Source organism: Polyodon spathula, chromosome 14 (genome assembly GCF_017654505.1).
Source record: "Polyodon spathula isolate WHYD16114869_AA chromosome 14, ASM1765450v1, whole genome shotgun sequence".
Lineage (NCBI taxonomy): Eukaryota > Metazoa > Chordata > Actinopteri > Acipenseriformes > Polyodontidae > Polyodon > Polyodon spathula.
Window position 1 is genome coordinate 35,532,499 of NC_054547.1, and position 19,271 is coordinate 35,551,769.

A 19,271-nucleotide genomic window follows, 5' to 3' on the forward strand; every position below is an offset into this window, starting at 1 on the left:
ATATTATTGGATATATTTTGCGTGTCTTCTCTAAAAATGTAACTCATAAATAGACAATAAATAAATATTAAGTTGCGCAATATATATGTGTGTATATATATATATATATATAGATATGTGTGTGTGTGTGTGTGTGTATATATATATATATATATATATATATATATATATATATATATATATATATATATATATATATATATATATATATATATATAATATATATATATATATATAAATGAATGACTTCTTACATTTCTGCCCTCCTCTGGTCAACAGACTTATTTACACAAGCAGTTTTTATAAGCCTGCTTGGTTCTGCATGAATATTTAATGTTCTCCTAGAAAGGCTTGGACAAGCTTATTATGTTGAGAGACCAAACAACTTGAGCTCTTATCGGTAAGTTAAAGCAACACCATATATATATATATAAAATCGTGCATCCTTGTTTCGATAATCCGTGGGGTTTAATACAGTACATTATCAAAATGTATTAGTGCAGAAATCATCTGCTATATGCGGAAATGGTTATTTGGATGCTTTATTAGTGCTGAAATCAGCAATCAGCATATCTGTGCAGAAGCGGACAGTCTTAATGTCATTCTTTTAAATTGAGTACAGTATAGTGCAAGCCAATGGACAGTACTGTACTGTATTGTAGTTACTGATGTCAGTGACAAGCGAACAGAAAGCAGTCTTAAGACTCTGTTCTCCTGGCAGTATGACAATTAAACACTGAGCAAGATCAGTGACCGTTGTAACCAGCTCTCACTGATTATGCACAATATATATTTTGACCATTGTTGGGACATTGTATTTGTATTATTGCATTAGTTTTCAATTAATTGTGCAGGGATTTACCAAACAGTAAGTAAATAAATAAATAAATATATAGTTAAGTGTATTGTGTAAAATATAGCTAGTTTTTTTTTTTGTAAATAATAGAATCAATATTGAACATGATCCATCTTATTACAAAGTTTGTTTTGAAAACAAACAGTCTTTAGTTTTAAAACCACCTGGAACATAACAAGTTAAAGACTGTTGGATGAAAATGTCACTGGTGTAAGTTTTGACTAGAAAAATAAAATGTGTGGAAAAATAGCAGATGTGGAGGGGGCTGGACAGGACTGCAGTGAAACAAAGAGAGTCCTGAGTCAGCAGTAGCAGTTAAGTTTTCTCCCCAGGCATTAGGGCTGGGTTTTCTTTGCAATAGTGCTTTTAAGATTAGGTCTTGGGTTGCTAGAGTTCTCAAAGTACTTAGAAGTGCTAACTTCTAGTTTACTTTTAATACTGATGCCATTTTGTATACTTTCTTTTATCAGGTATGTGTTTATTTAGTGGTTATTATTTTAATAATAATTATTATATATTAATAACTATTAATAGTTATTATTTACATCAGTTAGACAAAGTGTCCTTTTAATTTAGCTTTCTGTCCTGGCTTGCAAAACCATTTTTTCTTCTTCCCTACGAATGTTTCCGTCAGTGACCGATTGTGCCTTTTACAAATTATGCATGTAAAGTAAAACATGTCACGTACAACAATATGTTAAAAAGAATACATACAAATCTATTATAAAGTTCAATGGAGTGAAACATGTTTTCCCTAATTTATGACTATATTTGTATATTCCGTATTGTTATACGTTTTACTTTTGTGCTTTGTTGCTGCCTTATACAAGTATAGTAAAAAATTTTAAAAATCCAGAAAACAGTTCCTTATTCCCAGGTTAGACTGTAACTTATACTACATAAAGGGATCATACTTTACTAAAATACATATTTGTTTGGTAAAGATAAAAAGTTTTATGGATCCTTGAAACTAGTTTTGCTTTTTGCACATGTCTTCCGGTAACAATCTGGACAATAATTAAAGAACCTTGGTTACTGTGCAAAGAGCTTTGGCAGAGTTTTTGGAAAAAGTTAGTTGTATGCAAAAATATGCTTTTAAAATTCAGTTTATTCAGCATATTGAACATATTTTAGCTCAAAATGAACAATACTTGTTGATGTGATGATATTTCTACACATCTCCCAAGCTTGGTTTCTGTTTTGTCATGTTTAAAGAAAGTGTGCAACTGTCCAATATTCCACATAACTTGGCTTTAGAAATAGCCTGGGTGGATTTCTTTTACTATAAATACCTGTGGTTTCCCTTCCCCCTCTATTCCCCAGCCACCAAGAACATGGAGAAGAGATAAATGACAGCCTCAGACACAACGGGGCCCAGCCAGGCCCTCTGGCAGAGTCATTAGTTTCTAGGCCATTAAATCATTACCTTCACAGACAAGGCAAACATGCTTCTGAGAGTACAGCCCATCTTCTGTGCCAGATTCCTTGTCTGACAGCAGATATTCTTCCTGATAATGCCAGCCACATGTGACATAGAAAAGCACTACCAGACATTAACCCTTAGTTATTGTACAATAGTGTGCAATATATACTGCCACTTTACTCTTTAAAAAAAAAAAAAAAAAAAAAAAAAAAAAAAAAAAAAAATGCCTATACGCAGCCTGGTTCATTTTTGGATTTGTCTTTGCATCACTGATGCATTGTAAATGAAATGGTTCTAAAACACACCATTACAAATGCTACAACCATAACTATTGTTCATTGTCTTGTAATGTGTAAAATATGTAGGGAGTGCGTGGATCTTGTAATCTAGTAGGTAGTTAATCCATAACTTTAAAGACTCACTAAGATATATGGTGAATAATAGTAATCTTGACACACTTTTCCACCAGAAAAAAAAAAAAAAAAAGTTCTAATTATGAAGCATTCCTTAAACTGGTTTATGATCAGAGTTCCATTATGCAGTGGATGTACAGGTTCCATGCATTGATACATGTAAGCTCTCGTTGCAGTAGGTGGGTAGATGGTGGTAGTTTGCACAACCCACAAAAGTTCTGTAATGTTATATAGGCATAACACTTCTGCCTATTTATTATTTAAATAGATGTTGACTTTTATTAATGCTCCTAACATTAATATTAATGTTTTGTTGTTAAATAAGTGTCACATTTTATTTTATTTTTGGAGCATTACTTAGCTAAGTAGTTACTCTGATTTTAATTTGTTCCTGCAGCACATTTCAAATCTGTTCCCTGGGCCTTAACATGAAACATTGATCTAAATTGGATCATAATGCAACATCTTTCCTCCAGATATTAAAAAGACAGCACATTGCATCTTGGCTTTCTTTCATCTGCTTACTTGCACGTTAAATTCACCCTCTTCCTCCAATAATCGTTCGTTGTGTTTTTTGTTGTTTTTTTTTCAGTCCAGTCGGTGTGAGGCCAAAAAGATGTTGCATGCAGAAATATAATACAAGCTTTCATCTGGTGGAGTTGTGCCATAATTAGGCTTTGCATTGGCGATTTGCTGTTTCTATTTACTTTTGAACTGTTCATCTTTACTGTCAATATGCACATCACACGGTTGTTGTAGAAATCTAGAAAACTCATCAACTCATCCTAGTAAAACTGCCCATTCTTGTTGGTACAGTAATTTTGCCTTCTTCATGATCAGCATGCTGCTTAAAGGAGTGCCTATCTGGTTGCATTGCATGTATGGTTGAGTGACTGCATACATCTGGTTTAAAGTGGGGTTTTCGATTGACTTGTCAGTTCTTAGTTTGGTGTTCTTACATCTGGGGTTCTACTGTACTCCGTTTTAAGCCGTTAATACTGTTTATTTTAATCAAACTTCTTAGTAGCCTGGTGTGAGGTTTCTGTTGCACATAGTGGATCTTATTTCAAAACTCAGGAGGCCAGCTGCACCACTAGAGTGTTTTTTGTGTGTTATTCCTGCAGGCCTGAGAATAAGTCCTTCTGTACCCTGTTATGTGTTTGCTCATAAAAGTAAAAAATAGAACACTCGGCACCTATGCACTCCTTTTAAAAAGTATTTTTTTGTAATAGTAGTTGCAAAAATTAAATCAACTAAGGCAAGTTAATTTTCAGAAATTAATTCCTTACTAAATAAAATAATGGCAAATTAATTACCTAGCAGACAACATTTAATGTATTTTCCTTTCACACCACTCAATAAATAACAAAGATTTATATTGGTTCTTGGATCAAGACACTGCTCATTTTCTTCTTCCTTTTTACCAAAAGTGTTCACTGTTCCAATTCCACAGATCAGGTCACAGCTGCATCAGCTGTTGAGTCCAGAAAAGGCCAAACATGTGTCTATGGTTATTCTGCTGAGTTGGTATGACTTGTTTTTTCGAAGGCCATAGTATAACACTTGAGCGTGTAGATTGGATGGATCACTAATGGGAGAAAGGTGCATATTGTTAACCCATTCCTTTGTTCCAAAATTCTGCCTGTGCCATCCGAGAGAAAGTAATGTGGTTATTTTTAAGACAGCACATGTATTCAGTTTTGAGAATTTCAGGGTATAATTCTTCATAATAACAGAATTAAACAACTCCTGCAAACCTCATTAGCATTTTTTAATGCCATTTGGTTGGAGGGATTGAAATAAAGACATTGTTCTTCCACTTTCACACCATAAATGCAAACAAAATTCTCCAACTTTAAGCATTGCAGTTATTGAACTTCGGTAACGTTAAATTGCAATCCATTATTTTTTTAACCTAAGTGATATATAAGAATGAAACTTGATAACATTAGTTCAAGACAAGATGTCAAAGAAAAACTTTAACTAACTGTCCCTGGAGGTTGGTGCAGCCTTTTTGCCCTAAATTTATAAAAAAGGGCTGAGTATTGTCCCTGAACAGTTCAGTTGTTGATTTTAGCTTAGCTCCAAACCAATCTGATGTGCAGATGTGTAATCTTAACTTTGCCTAACCTGCCAAATGTAGTGCTGTTATTTCTGTTATTCAATGCATGGAAATCCTTACTCTGTTCATCCAATTCCAGTCTTAACTGGGGTTACTGCAAAGGCCTTTTACAATGAGTCTTAATTTACTGGTTAGATTAATAGCCTGTGAGAACAAGCTGCTGATTTTTGCTTATATTCCTCTCTTGGATAAATTTCAGTTTCTGCACAAAATTTCAAGGAAGTAACAGTTAAACTTTTGCATAATTTTAAAATTATTATGTCTGCATTTGTGATTTTATATATAATATATATATAGATATATATAATATATATATATATATATATATATATATATATATATAATATATATATATATATCAGTCAGTACCTCTCTAGCCAGGCGTTCCCATCTTTTAGGCCTTGACCCATGGACCTAGAAAAAACTACGATAATTATATATATATATATATATATATATATATATATATATATATATATATATACACACACACACACACACAATCTCACATATACTAATGTTTTAAGTGCATGGTACATATTTAACTTATTACACCCACCTGTTCTGCGGGCGGAACATGGCAGTGCAACTACACATTATATTTAAAAAATCATCTGTAATATTATTACAAAAGCAAAACAGCAGACAAACTGACTCAATATCAGAAACATTGTTTTCCTACCGTCAAACAGCGATGGAATTTTTCGAATTCGCCATTTCACAGATGAGATATTCCCTTTGCAATGTGTCTAGTACCTCGTGGTTCAAAACTCCGATCAACTAGCTGTGCGTTTCGCTGCTGTGGTCTTACATGTATCTGTTGATGGTGAAATCTCCCCAATCACGTTGTAGGGGAGGTCACAAGCTGTCCAATCATACCTTGACTTTGTTTGTAGCCTAATCCATTGAAGAGTAATCGATGTGTGTATGTAAACAAGACACATATTTGCAAGCGAGAGCACAGTATTATGCACTTAGGATCAAGGTTTCTTACCATTTTCTGATTCTTTTTCAATTTGTAAAATTTATAAAATCGAACGAAATGGCGAGCAGTGTTCCAAAACATCCCAAAAGAAGTCGATTCAGTCTTTTTGAAATTTTGGAGGAGATGGATAATAGTGAAAGTGATGGCAAAAATGATGAACTTTTTGGGTTGGAGAGCGCTGATTCAGCGTCTGTGAAGCAGCATTTGAAGATTGATTGGAGACTCTTCAGGATTTGCAAGTGTAATGGATCCACACTACATTTATTATTATTATTATTATTATTATTATTATTATTATTATTATTATTATTATGCGTAATTTTCAATATGCATTTTTACTGTAAATGTTATTAGAAAATGCAACCATTTAACTCTCAAGGGGCACATAGAAATAACATTTTTTTAACAATTTTTATTGCATAGTAAAGAGCAACACCATGTCTCATCTGTGCTGTGCTGCTGTATACGGTCCCTGATCTTTACGATGCAATACAAGTTGCAAGAAGTAATTGTTTCTTCCTGGCGATCTTTATTATTTTTTCACTGGTGTTGATTGATTTAGATTATTGCATGGGAGTGTTTAGCAAACTTTTTTATATTTCCATGATTACAAGGAGTGATGTTACTCACCTAGACACAGTGTAGGTTTCTTAGGTTTTCAAGATAAGCTGCCTGCCTGCTCCAACAATCACTCACTCAGTTCGTTTGTTTGCCACATGTCAAAGTAAAGATGAAAGGAACTGAGGTGTTTTCAGTCTGGCAGCCTGATTTAGAGCAGCAAAGGTGTCCGCAATCTCATTATTATTATTATTATTATTATTATTATTATTATTGTAGACATTTAGCAGGCGCCTTTATCCAATAATCAACACGTTCACTTGTCAGCTGTGCTTGAATGAGTGTAACCACTTTATTTTGAAAAATAAAATCTCATTATTTTGCTTCTTGACATTTACATACTTTCAAGCAAGTGAGTAACAAAAATACAGTCAGGTACTGAAAATTCAAGCTACAAAAAAATCTCAGAAGCAACATATTCTCCTGCTCAAACACACTTATGTGAGAGCAATGTGCCTGACGGTTGTGGCATATGAACTGAGAGTATTTGTCATGCATACTCATCATGGGTACATTTCGGGCACCCCAAAGCTCTCCAAAAAGGCCACCTTTTGAATGAAATATTGGACAAATAAGTAAAAAAGAGGATTACAAAATCTAATTCATGTGGCAATGTATAGCATGTGAGGTGCCAGAAGGTAACCTCCCTTTTAGAACTTGCTCAAGAAACTAGTGTATAACTGGCCATAAAGATTTACACAATATTTATTTTTGGAGAAGTTTGGGGACCATTGGACCTAGCTTTGTAAAAACTCATATAGAATTTGATCCCTGTATTCAATCAGTTTCATATTTTATCCAGTGTAGTAGACACGTTCGGGAAGCGCTGGCTGGCTCTTTTCATGTGCTACAAGGTGAAAAAATGACGATAGAATAAAAACAAATGAAAAGCGTTTCTTGTTTTTTATGTGTTTTTTTTTTTCTGGATATCTCCTTCCAGTGTGGGTAAGACTTATATCTTAGTCCTAATGGCCAGGGGGTTACCTTGAATTCAAGCCCTGAACCATGCCTGTGCTGTCTGTACTTTGGGAGATAATGTGATTTATTTAAGGCCATAGCCCTCCAGGTGGAAATTGCCTGTGGGGGGCTGAGGGTTTAACAGGTTAAATACTATTTAGTAAACATACATTCAGTCCTTTCAGATCTGTAGACTTCTGTAGCCTTTTTCAGTACTGCAAACATTGAAATAATAATAAGTTATTAATGTTAAATGTGCATTAACTTTGCAAAATGTATTAGCCATATTCCATTGTTGTCATTGCTAACATGGCTGTTATGTTCAGTTTTAAAACTAATGCAGTAGTACAGCACTACTATTACGTTATGGACTATCGCAATAGCTACCATAAATTGAGCAGTCGCAAAAGAGTTAGTGGGACATGTGCGTCTGTTTGGTTGTAACAGTAAAGTGCTGTTCCTAATCAGTAAATTCTTATTCTTGTGAATACATAACAAAGGCATCCAAGCAAAGCATTGGGTGGAATTTCATTACCAAGCAGGAGAAAATGGAATTTGCAAACTCTGCCAAGGAAATACTTCATTCAAAGGAGGAAGCACACTTACTTAATGTGCTCCACATTATTTAATTTTTATTTACTTATTTATTTTTAAATAAAGGCTTCTTATTTTATGTTTTTGGTAACAAACTATATCTGTGCAATAGCTGTAGATAAAGCATTCTGTATTGGTGGCCACCCGGTTATTATTAATGGAACACAGAGTTATCACTGACATGTGTTATTGTTTTTTGTAAAACATTGATATCTTGTCAGTTAAGAAAAGGCTTAATGCAAAAGCTTGTTTTACCTGCACTTACAACTATATTATCATATTTTCTAAATTCTTTAAATTTTCAAATATATAAATCGATACCCGAGTAGCATCGGGTAATTTTGTAACCTGACTGGTACCAGTGCCAACCTCCATATACAGGCGCTCCTCGACTTACAACGCTTCGACTTAGGACTCTTTTGCATTATATACAGTGCCTTGCAAAAGTATTCAGACCCCTGACCAATTCTCTCATATTACTGAATTACAAATGGTACATTGAAATTTCGTTCTGTTTGATATTTTATTTTTAAATACTGAAACTCAGAAACAATAATTCAAAGGTGACATTGGTTTTATGTTGGGAAATATTTTCAAGAAAAATAAAAAACTGAAATATCTTGCTTGCATAAGTATTCAACTCCTGTGCTGTGGAAGCTCCCAGTTTGCACCGATGAAAGAAATTGCTCTAACGAGGACACAATTACCTTACCATTGGCCTCCACCTGTGAACCATTAAAGTTGCTGTCACATTTTCTGGATAAAAACCCCACTGTTGAAGGATCATTGGTAAGGCTGTGAATCTGAAGGAAAATGAAGACCAAAGAGCATTCTGCAGAAGTTAGAGATAAAGTAATACAAGATTTGGGAAAGGGTACAAAATAATACCCAAGCGTTTGGATATCCCAGTGAGCACAGTTGGATCAATAATCAGGAAGTGGAAGCTGCATCACACCACCCAGGCACTGCCAAGAAAAGGCTGTCCCTCAAAACTCAGCGCTCAAACAAGGAGACTTGTGAGAGAAGCCACAGAGAGGCCAACAATCACTTTGAAGGAGCTACAGAGTAGCTAGCCTGTATGGGAGGGTGGCAAGAAAGAAGCCGTTACTCAAAAAGTACCATCTGAAAGCATGTCTGGAGTTTGCTGGAAAGCATGAGAGTGACCCAGCTGCGATGTGGGAAAAGGTTTTGTGGTCAGATGAAACCAAGATAGAGCTTTTTGGCCAAAACTCAAAGCGCTATGTGTGGCGCAAACCTAACACTGCCCATGCCTCAAGACACACCATCCCTACAGTGAAGTATGGTGATGGCAGCATCATGCTGTGGGGATGCTTCTCATCAGCAGGGACTGGGCATCTTGTTACAACTGAAGGAAGAATGGATGGAGCAAAATAGAGGAAAATACTGCAAGAGAATCTGCTTCAGTTTGCTAAAAAAAACTGAAGCTTGGGAGGAAATTCATCTTTCAGCAGGACAATCATCCCAAGCAGAAGGCCAAAGCAACATTGGAGTGGCTCAAGAACAAAAAGGTGAATGTCCTACAGTGGCCCAGTCAAAGTCCTGATCTCAATCCCATTGAGAATCTGTGGCACTATTTGAAAATTGAGGTCCACAAGCATCGTCCAACCAACCTGAACAACCTGGAGCAAATCTGCCAAGAAGAATGGGCCAAAATCACTCCGACACTGTGTGCAAAGCTGGTACATACTTACCCCAAAAGACTTAAAGCTGTTATTGCAGCGAAAGGTGGCTCTACCAAATATTAATGTGTGGGGGTTGAATACTTATGCAAGCAAGATATTGTTTTTTTATTTTTCTTAAAAATATTTCCCAACATAAAACCAATGTCACCTTACAATAACTGATTTTGAGTTTAAGTGTTTTAAAATAAAATACTTCATGTGTACACATTTTAAAGTATCAGAGGTAAACAAAATAACAAAATCTTTAGTTCCCAGACTTCGAAGAAATTTTCAGGCACACACACCACACATATTGATATATAGAATATGTGTGACAATACACATATATATATATATATATATATATATATATATATATATATATATATATATATATATATATATTATAATAGAAACTGCTATCCTAGGAGTACTGACACAAAAGTATTTTATAATGTTTTCTTTTATTGCTAAAACAAGGTAAATAAATGTACATTATGGCTTATGGAGCATAATAATTTCCATTTTGTCTACCTTAATAAACTTAATAAGATTAATTGAATGGAAAAAAAAAAAAAAAAAAATTGATGCTTTAAAAATAACTCTGTTGGCCAGCCTTGCTGCTTGCATGAAGAAATGTCCCCTAATTATTTTTTTAAAAAGTAAATCTTGCATGTTTTTATCAAGTTTTGCTCTAAAAACTGGAAGATGACGACAACCCAGGAAAGTGCCAAGAAAACTCAGTAATAAACAGGTTGATGTTTTCACAGGGGAAAACAAAGCTTTTCAAAATCATTCATGACAGTTCCCTTGCCAGTGATCACTGTGTGTTTATGGCTTTAGAAAGTTCGGCAATACTGTGTGTTTGTGTGGAGACATCAGTACTTTATTACCCTTTATTTTGAAACAAGAGGATTCTAGCTTTGTTTTTCTGATGTAGCCAGTGGACAATGGCATTTTTAATTGTTCTGTGCAGTTTGTATATTGTTATGAACGACTTGGAACTGCTGTCAGTTTTAAAAATATCTATGTGTTGCCCATATATTTTAAAAACTAAATTGTAGTTTGGTTGTCTCTGGCTAAGCAAGTGAAGATGTTCTCTTAGCCAAAGTGTTCTCTGTGATGGAGTTCACCACCAGACACAATATCAATCAATAGATTTAATAAAAATGTATTACTTGCCATGATGCACATGCATCAACATATGAAATGAACATAATAAGTAAAATAAAAGCAATAGACAAGTGTATTTAATAAACTACAATAACTAACTTTAATGCCAAACTAAATTAACACAGCACCTGTACACAAAATATGTACAAAATTATTTACAAGAATGGTGAAGCAACTCACCAGAATGGGAAACATCAAATTGCTCGGCGACTTGTGTGCAGATTTAGGTTTTTTTCAAGCGCTCGAACAATTTCAAACTTTGTAGCAAGAGAAACAGTGACACGTTTCGGCATTTGTTTGTAATGATAATTGAAGGCGTTTCTGGAAAGATTGAATAAACCAACCAGTGTGCCTCAAGACTCTCGCGATGGCAAGTCAAGTTTTAAAAGATTGATTAAACCATTTGAATTTAAGTTTGACGATGACAAGGTATCAAGCTACAAAACAGTTGTGAATGAGTAGCTATTGGTGCCAAAAAGATGTTCTTGTAAGTGAAGTTCCTGTTCCTTTAGGCGGAGCATTATCAATGAGAGAAATGTGTTTCACCACAAGGTTGTTCTCTTAGCAAACTGTTCTCTTAGGAGGTGTTCCTATACGCGGAGACTACTGTAGTTCAATTTTAAAAAGTGCTGAGGAAATTGTAGTATAAACTCCACTAATTAACATATGATCGAGCCTGACATTTAGCTTGTTTTCATTCCGTTCCCATTCCAGTATCAAAGTGAACAATATTTTAAACCAGAGTAAATGTGTGCTGCTAAACTATTATTGTCATAAGAAGAAAGGAGTTAGTGTGTGTCTGTGTGTGTCTGTGTGTGTTTTGGCTGTTTACACTTCAGTGTATTGAATTTGGCTTTTATTCAAGACATAATAAAATTAACTAACCAGTTTTAAAATTAAACTTTTTAAAATTTAAATGTGCTTTTGCGAAAACCTTTGGTTTTTTGCTTTTGTACTTTAAATCTTCAAATAGGAAGTGTGAAACAAAGAACGTTACACTTCTCAAGCTGCATTGGAAGTAGTATAGGATAATTGTCATTATTAAAAATAAATATCTAAAAGTTACATTTTTTGTCTACATTTTCTGAACTCTATTCTGTGTCAACATCGTAACACGTTTTAGTCTTGTGATGCTGAGGATTTACACTGTACCTGGTTTGCCAGGCAGTTCAGTCCAAGGAATAAAGAAGCTAACTGGAGCCAGCTGGTGTCCTCTGTGCAGCAGCCAGCAGCTCTGATTTATAAGGTTAGCTTGCACAAGCCTCACTTCATCCCTCGAGCCTTCTTTCCTGACGCTGTATGTAAACAGTGACTGAAGAAATAGGCACACTAGGACTTGAAGGGAGGAGGATCTGGAGTGAGCAAAAGTGAGTCACATGCCACCAGAGTGATTAGTGTTTGAAGAGAACCAGACCTGGCTTACCGGTCAGCACAGACATTTTTAATGTGTCTGATGTAATAGGGCTGAATCAGCAGATTGTTCCACTGGGAGCCATTAGCTGATGCACGTATCATTAACCCTTCCCTACCACATGCATCTTGTTAAGGGGCTTAATGTAATCTTGGTCTTTTTTTATTGTTTGTTTTTAAATAAAAATAAATAAAGTCTAACTCGAGTTACTTGAGATAAGATAATGCAGAGTACACATATTGAACATTTGCTTTTATTCACATCAAGGTTGTGGTTATTGTTTTGTTTGACTATTGTATTTTTATTTATTTATTTATTTATTTATTTGTATTGATTAAAAAAAAAAAAATTAGTGGTAGGAGGTCTTGTCAGCTGTTGTGCCTAGAGGTTATCAGTTTTAGTAATAATGTTAGAATATAGTCTTTGAAGTCTGACAGTCCTGACTCTGAATAGCAAACTGGTGTGCAGAAACTTAATTTGTGATGTTTATCAGGACCATCACATGTATCTGGTATTATGAATCTCTTAGCCGTTCACTTTGTTAATAATGTTGACATAGTACTTGTCTTGCCGCATAGCTATAACATCACAGACCAACTCACCTGATCTATTAATATTACTATGCCATAATAATAATAATAATAATAATAATAATAATAATAATAATAATAATAAATGAGTGACTTTCCAGAAGTTCTTTTTGACCTTTTAGGGGGCTTGTCATTTGAACAATTTCTTAGAGTGAAGCAGAACAAAATGTCTCTAAACCACAGAAAAAGCTAAAATACTGAGTCTGTAAACAGACACCTTAATATTTCTAAGACAGCTAGATCAAATTGAGATGAGCAAAACTGTTAAGAACACTAGAAAAACAACTGGGCAATGAATGTTTTTAATGACTGGTTGAAACAAAAAAACGTCAGCTTGGTCTGTAAAACTGGGTCAAGTGTTCAATTGAACAACGTCCTAAGGCACTTTTATGCAACGGTTAGAAACCCTGAAGGAATACAGCATCTCAAGTTTTCTGGGTCTAAGAGCTGGCATGAATTGCTATCTAAACAGTGTTTCTGTAGGTAGAAATGTCAACATAATAACTGTAATGGAGTTCAGATCATCCAACAATGTTTTCATCTCTGTCACTAAGAATTACAGAAATCTATCACATCATATATTAACATTGTATATAGTTATTTACATTTTTATTTATGTGAAAAGAATAAAAAATATGGAGGATTGGTTGGGTTATCATTGTAGTCCCACCATGAAGAACATGTTTCATTAAGTGCAAGATCCAGTTATAATGTTGGAGAGAATTAAAAAAAAAAAAAAGTGTTTAAAACAATGCTATTATTTAAAATACTAGAATTGTTTGTGTCTTGCGGCCCTGCATTATTGCAACATCATTTCTCAGCACAGGATCATGTATCTAGGGTCATTTGAATCTGGTGTATAGTATATATTTAACTTCAGGCAGATCTTTTTTTCTGACTTCTTCAGTTCTGAGAATTTGTGAACAGAAGTTTTTTCAGAAGAATAGTATTATTATTATTTTAAATGCATATGTTTTAAAACAGTGGAACCAATCCAAGTATAGATATGCAATATTTTTTAAAAGGTATATAAAAGTACACTTCAGAAATATAGGCCTTGCTTGTATACTGATTATTTTCTCATTGCCATGTGGTATGGACTCAGTCGATAAAGGACTTGCATAGTGCAAAACCCATCCCTCTAAGTTACACATCAATAAGTAAAGTTAAACAAGGTTTTAGAGAAAGTTAGGAATGCACTGTTTTAAGTTTCTAGATTAAACATACTATATAAAAAGGACAACTTTCAGTTGGTAAGCATCACAGAAATAAATGGCGCTGACAACTAGTTTTAAAAATAAGTGTAGTTTGTTTTTGTTTTCCCTGTACATGATTGGTTCTTTTATGCCATAAGTGTTCTTTATATACTGTACAAAGCAACGGAAAAGTTAACTGTGGAAGGGCAGAACAATTGAGGTTTTCTTACAAATTCAGAACAAGCTTTGCGGCAACAATACAGTTAAATTGGCAATCTTTTAGACAGCTTAGTAACTGCCAGCCACCTGCACTTATAAAAGCGCTGATTCCATGGGTCAGAGGTCATCAGATAGATGTCAGCTGTATTTGTGGTGAGGGAACACGTGGGGGACTGCTGCAGTGCAGACAACAGAAAGTGATTGTTTCATTCCCTCCGAGCGTGTTGCAAATCAGCCTTAAGGCGCTCCATTTGTTCCAGTTATCCCGCCTCTCAGTTTGGAAACTTTGAGTTTGCCCATTTTAGGGGTCAAAGATGACTATTGATTGCTAGGACACACTGTAAAAGTACAATGGCCCTTTGTTAAAGGGTGCAAGGCAATGTTACAGACAGTGAATTAGGTATTTTTTCTAGTTAAAGTTGCTGACTTAATTAGACATGGTGAATGTTGTGAATCTGTCTGCTGAGGAGATTTTACAGCAGGGGGTATGGCACTTTTGTCTTGTGTGGCTAATACCTTTTCTTTCTGTTTGTCCTACAAAATTGATTAAGAAGAGTGAATTTTAGAAACTGGAATGATGATTTTCATATATTTATTTTTACTCTTAACATGAAAATAGTGTCTGAAGATCATTTTCAAAACTATTTTTATTGCTTTATTCTCTGTACATTTTATACAGAACATTTTTTTAATATTTTGATAATGATTGTTTATGGTTGGTTGTAATAAAATAAAATACATTAATAACAATGATTTAATTATGAAATTGAATTAAAAAATTCAGTAGTTTGGCGAGAGATACTACTGTATGTTACAAGATTTGTGGTCATTATTGCAGCTTGTAAGAGTCCCAAAGTTCCAAAACCGTGGTAATAAACATCTGGCTTTGTATTCTACTAAAGATCTCAATTTCTTTCCCTAAAATTGGAATACAGCACTGAATCAGACCAAATATTAGACTCCTTAATTCAGCCTTGGCAGGCGCTCTGCTATCCTTCATGATAACATTCTGGCAAACCAAGCTGATCAAATTCGAGTTAGCACAGGTCTAGTTGCCTGTCTGCTTAACTCTGTATGAATCATCACATCACATGTTTAAAAGAAACATTAAAACATTTGGCACAATAAGTTAAACTAAACATGTTTTTTTTTTTTTAATCTTGTGTTTATTCAGTGGTCATATGCATTGGAGAAGCCAAACACTGGAAGTATTTTGCCTGGTCTGTGGATGGAACTCAAGTAGCCGATGCCTGTGGAAATGAACAAGTGATTTTTGCCCACATTGTTGAACAGATGGGAGTGGAAAAACTTAGAGATAACACTGACCATGCTGTTATAGTTTTATTAAGTTTAGTTGGAAATGTAATATTTGTTTTTGTATTAATTTCAAGTTACACAGTGGTGCCCATAGTGTTTTATGCCCTGGGGGTTTAGATAATCAATCATGAAGCTGTCTAAATGTTCTGATACTAATTATTAAATATTGGGGATATAAAGAGATGCATTTTTGTCAGTTTCACAGTTTTTGCAGGGATGCCAAATACAACCTGCATTGTGACCAGAATAAATATCCATTTAATTAGTGGTCCAAATTTGAAATTGATTTATTAAAAACTTTTTAAATGCTTAGTAACCCCTTGCAAGAGATGCATGTCCATAGTGACATGGATATAGTGAAGGTACCAATATTTGGAATGTGTCTGTTTTACACTTGCAATGCTAAATTGGATTCAGAATCTTGATGTGTTCACACACTGTTAAAGCATCTATTCAAAATATACATTTATTCCATGCTACCCTTGAAACAAATGGAGGGTATAGATATTTTTGTGCATTTCTGTATATGTAAAAATTACAAACAGTTTTATTTTTATAAAGCTATATTTACATTCTCTTAACTTCATCTGAGTTGTTTTTCTGTCATTTTGTGTCCTTTATAATTGATTGTTCTGGATTATCAATCTGCAAGTTACACCTTTTTAAATTATGTGATTATTTTTGTGTTTGATAAAAATATGAAAATGTTCCTAGCTGTTTTATATTGTGAATATTAATTACACATTTGCATTGTGCTGAGCGGAGTGCACAACATTCTAAATTGATAAAAATTTATTTAACCACGTTCCATTTTTGATAAAGTGATGTCTGTTTTAAGACCTACTGCCTGTAGCCACCTCTGTCTATTTCAGGCTTCTATTCTCTGCTGTGCTCTTCTTTTTTCTGCAGTGCTTTGACTAGCTATTTCACCACCGATTTTTTAGTTTTGCATGCAAGATGTCTGGGCTGCATCAGATCCAGGCATTATTGTGACTTCCTCAGTTTCCATAGCTTTCATAGCAAGCAAGTGCAGCGTGGGACCCAGACAGAGATAATACATTAAAGGAAGTTACACACTGCACATTTGCCAGGAAATAATTTTAAACATTTATTGCAGGTTTTTTTTTTTTTTTAATGGACATGCAAGCAAAACTATTTGTCCACATTCAAGGTTTAGTCCTGGGAAGAGTAATTTTTTATTACAGTATTTGTCAAATGAATACCTAATCCTTTCTTTCAAATTCATGATTATAACTATACAAAGCAATTTTAATCTCTTCCTTCTTTCTTTACAGAATGTTAACAAAAAACGTATTTGCAGATCTAGTAATTACTAATAATAAAATATGTACATTAAGCCAATTTATTTTGCTGCTCAATTAAAATCCATAGTAAAAAAAAAAAAAAAAAAAAAAGTGTTAATGTAGTAGCTAAGTGATAAATAATTTACAGGTAGAAAATTCCCAAGACATCAGCACTTCTAACAATACATTATATTATATGACTTCTACTGTACCTACATGACAATAACCTTCTTGTCTTCAAACCTCAGCAGCACTACATGTTTAAATGAGTAAAACCACAAGGTACAGTTTACATGGTGTAAGCTGGAGTACAAGGTTAGCAGAGACATTTTACAGAATACTGTTTGCACAAACTAAACAAACCAATGTCTTAACCTATTTATTTTTAGCTGAGTTGGATTTTTTTTGTGTGCACATCTGCCAATGGTTTGTGATTTAGGCAGCTAAATTTATTGCTTTGTGGTTCTATGTTGATTTCTTTCATTTCTAACAATATGATGTTGGAAAGCTTTCAGTGTCCTAAAATACCCCTTAATCTTTTGTTCTTCACATATATGTAGTGTGCTATTTTCAGTATGTGTGTTGTCCATTTCAGATGTGCAATATTCATAGTTGTAATATGTAGTCTGGGAATACACACGTAATCCAAGATGGGCATGAATGGAAGGAATGTTTTGAAACATCAATCTGTGATCATGTTGATACATTGGAAATCCTAGGATTATAATTTTTTTTTTTTTTTTTTTTTAAATAATTAAACATGTTCCATACAGAATTTGGTGCCAACAATTAGAGGACCAATTTGTTGTTTATATATACACACGCACAAAATTAAACAAATTGGTACACACACATACACATGCACACAATTATATATATAAAAATTGCATGTACGTAAATGTCACTGATTTCATTGTATATTGTTGGAGGGTAGTGTTTAGAATAGTTTTTATTTTTTGGCCCCATTAGGTGTGGAATGTGCTGAATGATGCAGTGGATGTCTTGGAGTTTCGTGATAGGGTGATTTAAGGCTTTGTTGTTCCACTGCCACCTGGTAGTTGCAGCCTCACTGCAGCGCTACAGGTAATACATTACACAGCTAATACAAGAAGTATGTTCATTTATTATAGTGTAGTTTTTTATTTTGTTTATTTCTGTTTGACATTAGTTACTGCAGTATAAAGCATTTTCCTTCACATTTTGTTTGTATCATTCTTATTTTTAATGGTGATGTTTTTAATGTCTGTCCACATGTTATGTGGCTTATCTAGCCTATATAGAGTGCTGAATTTTACTAGTGGCTCAAGCCATGGGAAGCACAATGATCCAATAAAAGAAAATTGCCTGTACCACATGATTAATAAACTGATTGTTGACATTGTGAGTGAATCATCTGAGGCCTCATTCACTTAACCATGTTATATGTATATATATATATGGGCTTTTTATTCTTACTTCTTATTAGCTTGACCAAATCTTGGTTTTAAATATTGATATACGTCTTCACTTTTTCAGAAACACTACAGTATTTTGTACTTTAAAACTTTCTTTATTACAGTGTAAAGAACTGGAATACTCCAATGATTTTTGATCTGAAAGAGAGAACCGTTTAGCTTGATCCTGCTTGTAGAAAGGTAAAATAAGCTCATTGTGCCAAGAGTGACTTTTTTTCTCCTACATGGCCAGCAAGGAGTTTCATGACACATCCTGTAATAAGCAACAAAATCTTTGGACGCCATATTAACATATGGAAAAGTGATCATATCTGTCTTTTTTTTCCCCCCTATCCAGCAAATATCATAAGTTTATAGTGTTGAAAGAATGACAGATCTAGAGTTGGATGTCTTTTTCTTATGCAAAGCTAGAGTGAGTACCCTTTTTTCCATTATTGTTCTATTTTTTTAAAATGGATCTCATTTGCAAATCCAATGGTGTAATGGCTGGACGTATTATACTTTTTCAAATTGTGTTTTGTTGCTGAACAAATGCAGTGTTTTGCATAAGGAAAGTAACACTTCTTTGTACCATTGCTGTTTTTAAACGGGCAGTATTATAAGAGAGTAGAAAACACAAAGACTGTTTCCTTTTGAATTTTACTAGCACCAAAAGCTTCTTTCATAAATATTAAATTTTCCTTAATTTTGATTACTTATTTTTCTTATTGATTCCCTGTCTGGAAAACCACTCGGTGACAGCAAACCTCTTGCACACAAGGTTCAGATTTTGTTTTTAAGTTACATTTTTACTTCAAACCCAAAGCGTTGAGCCCTTGTGTGTGAAACATCCACAGCTCTTGGTTAAGGTAGTCTCGGAATTTGTTTTTTTATTTGAGAATTCTACTGGGGGGGGGGGGGCACCTGCACATTGGAAATACAAATGTTTACTGCTTCTGTGGGTTTTATATTTTTCTT

At 34.2% G+C, this 19,271-nt stretch overlaps 1 protein-coding gene across 1 annotated transcript in view; it reads left to right on the forward strand.

The window, feature by feature from the left end:
* The window catches only part of LOC121326606 (intraflagellar transport protein 80 homolog), a 43,756-nt gene that overhangs the window by 13,411 nt on the left and 11,074 nt on the right, over positions 1 to 19,271 (forward strand). The window contains exon 5 of the mRNA XM_041269935.1: positions 15,414 to 15,498. Within this exon, the coding sequence (XP_041125869.1) occupies positions 15,414 to 15,498 (85 nt within the window). The remainder of the gene's footprint in view (positions 1 to 15,413; positions 15,499 to 19,271) is intronic.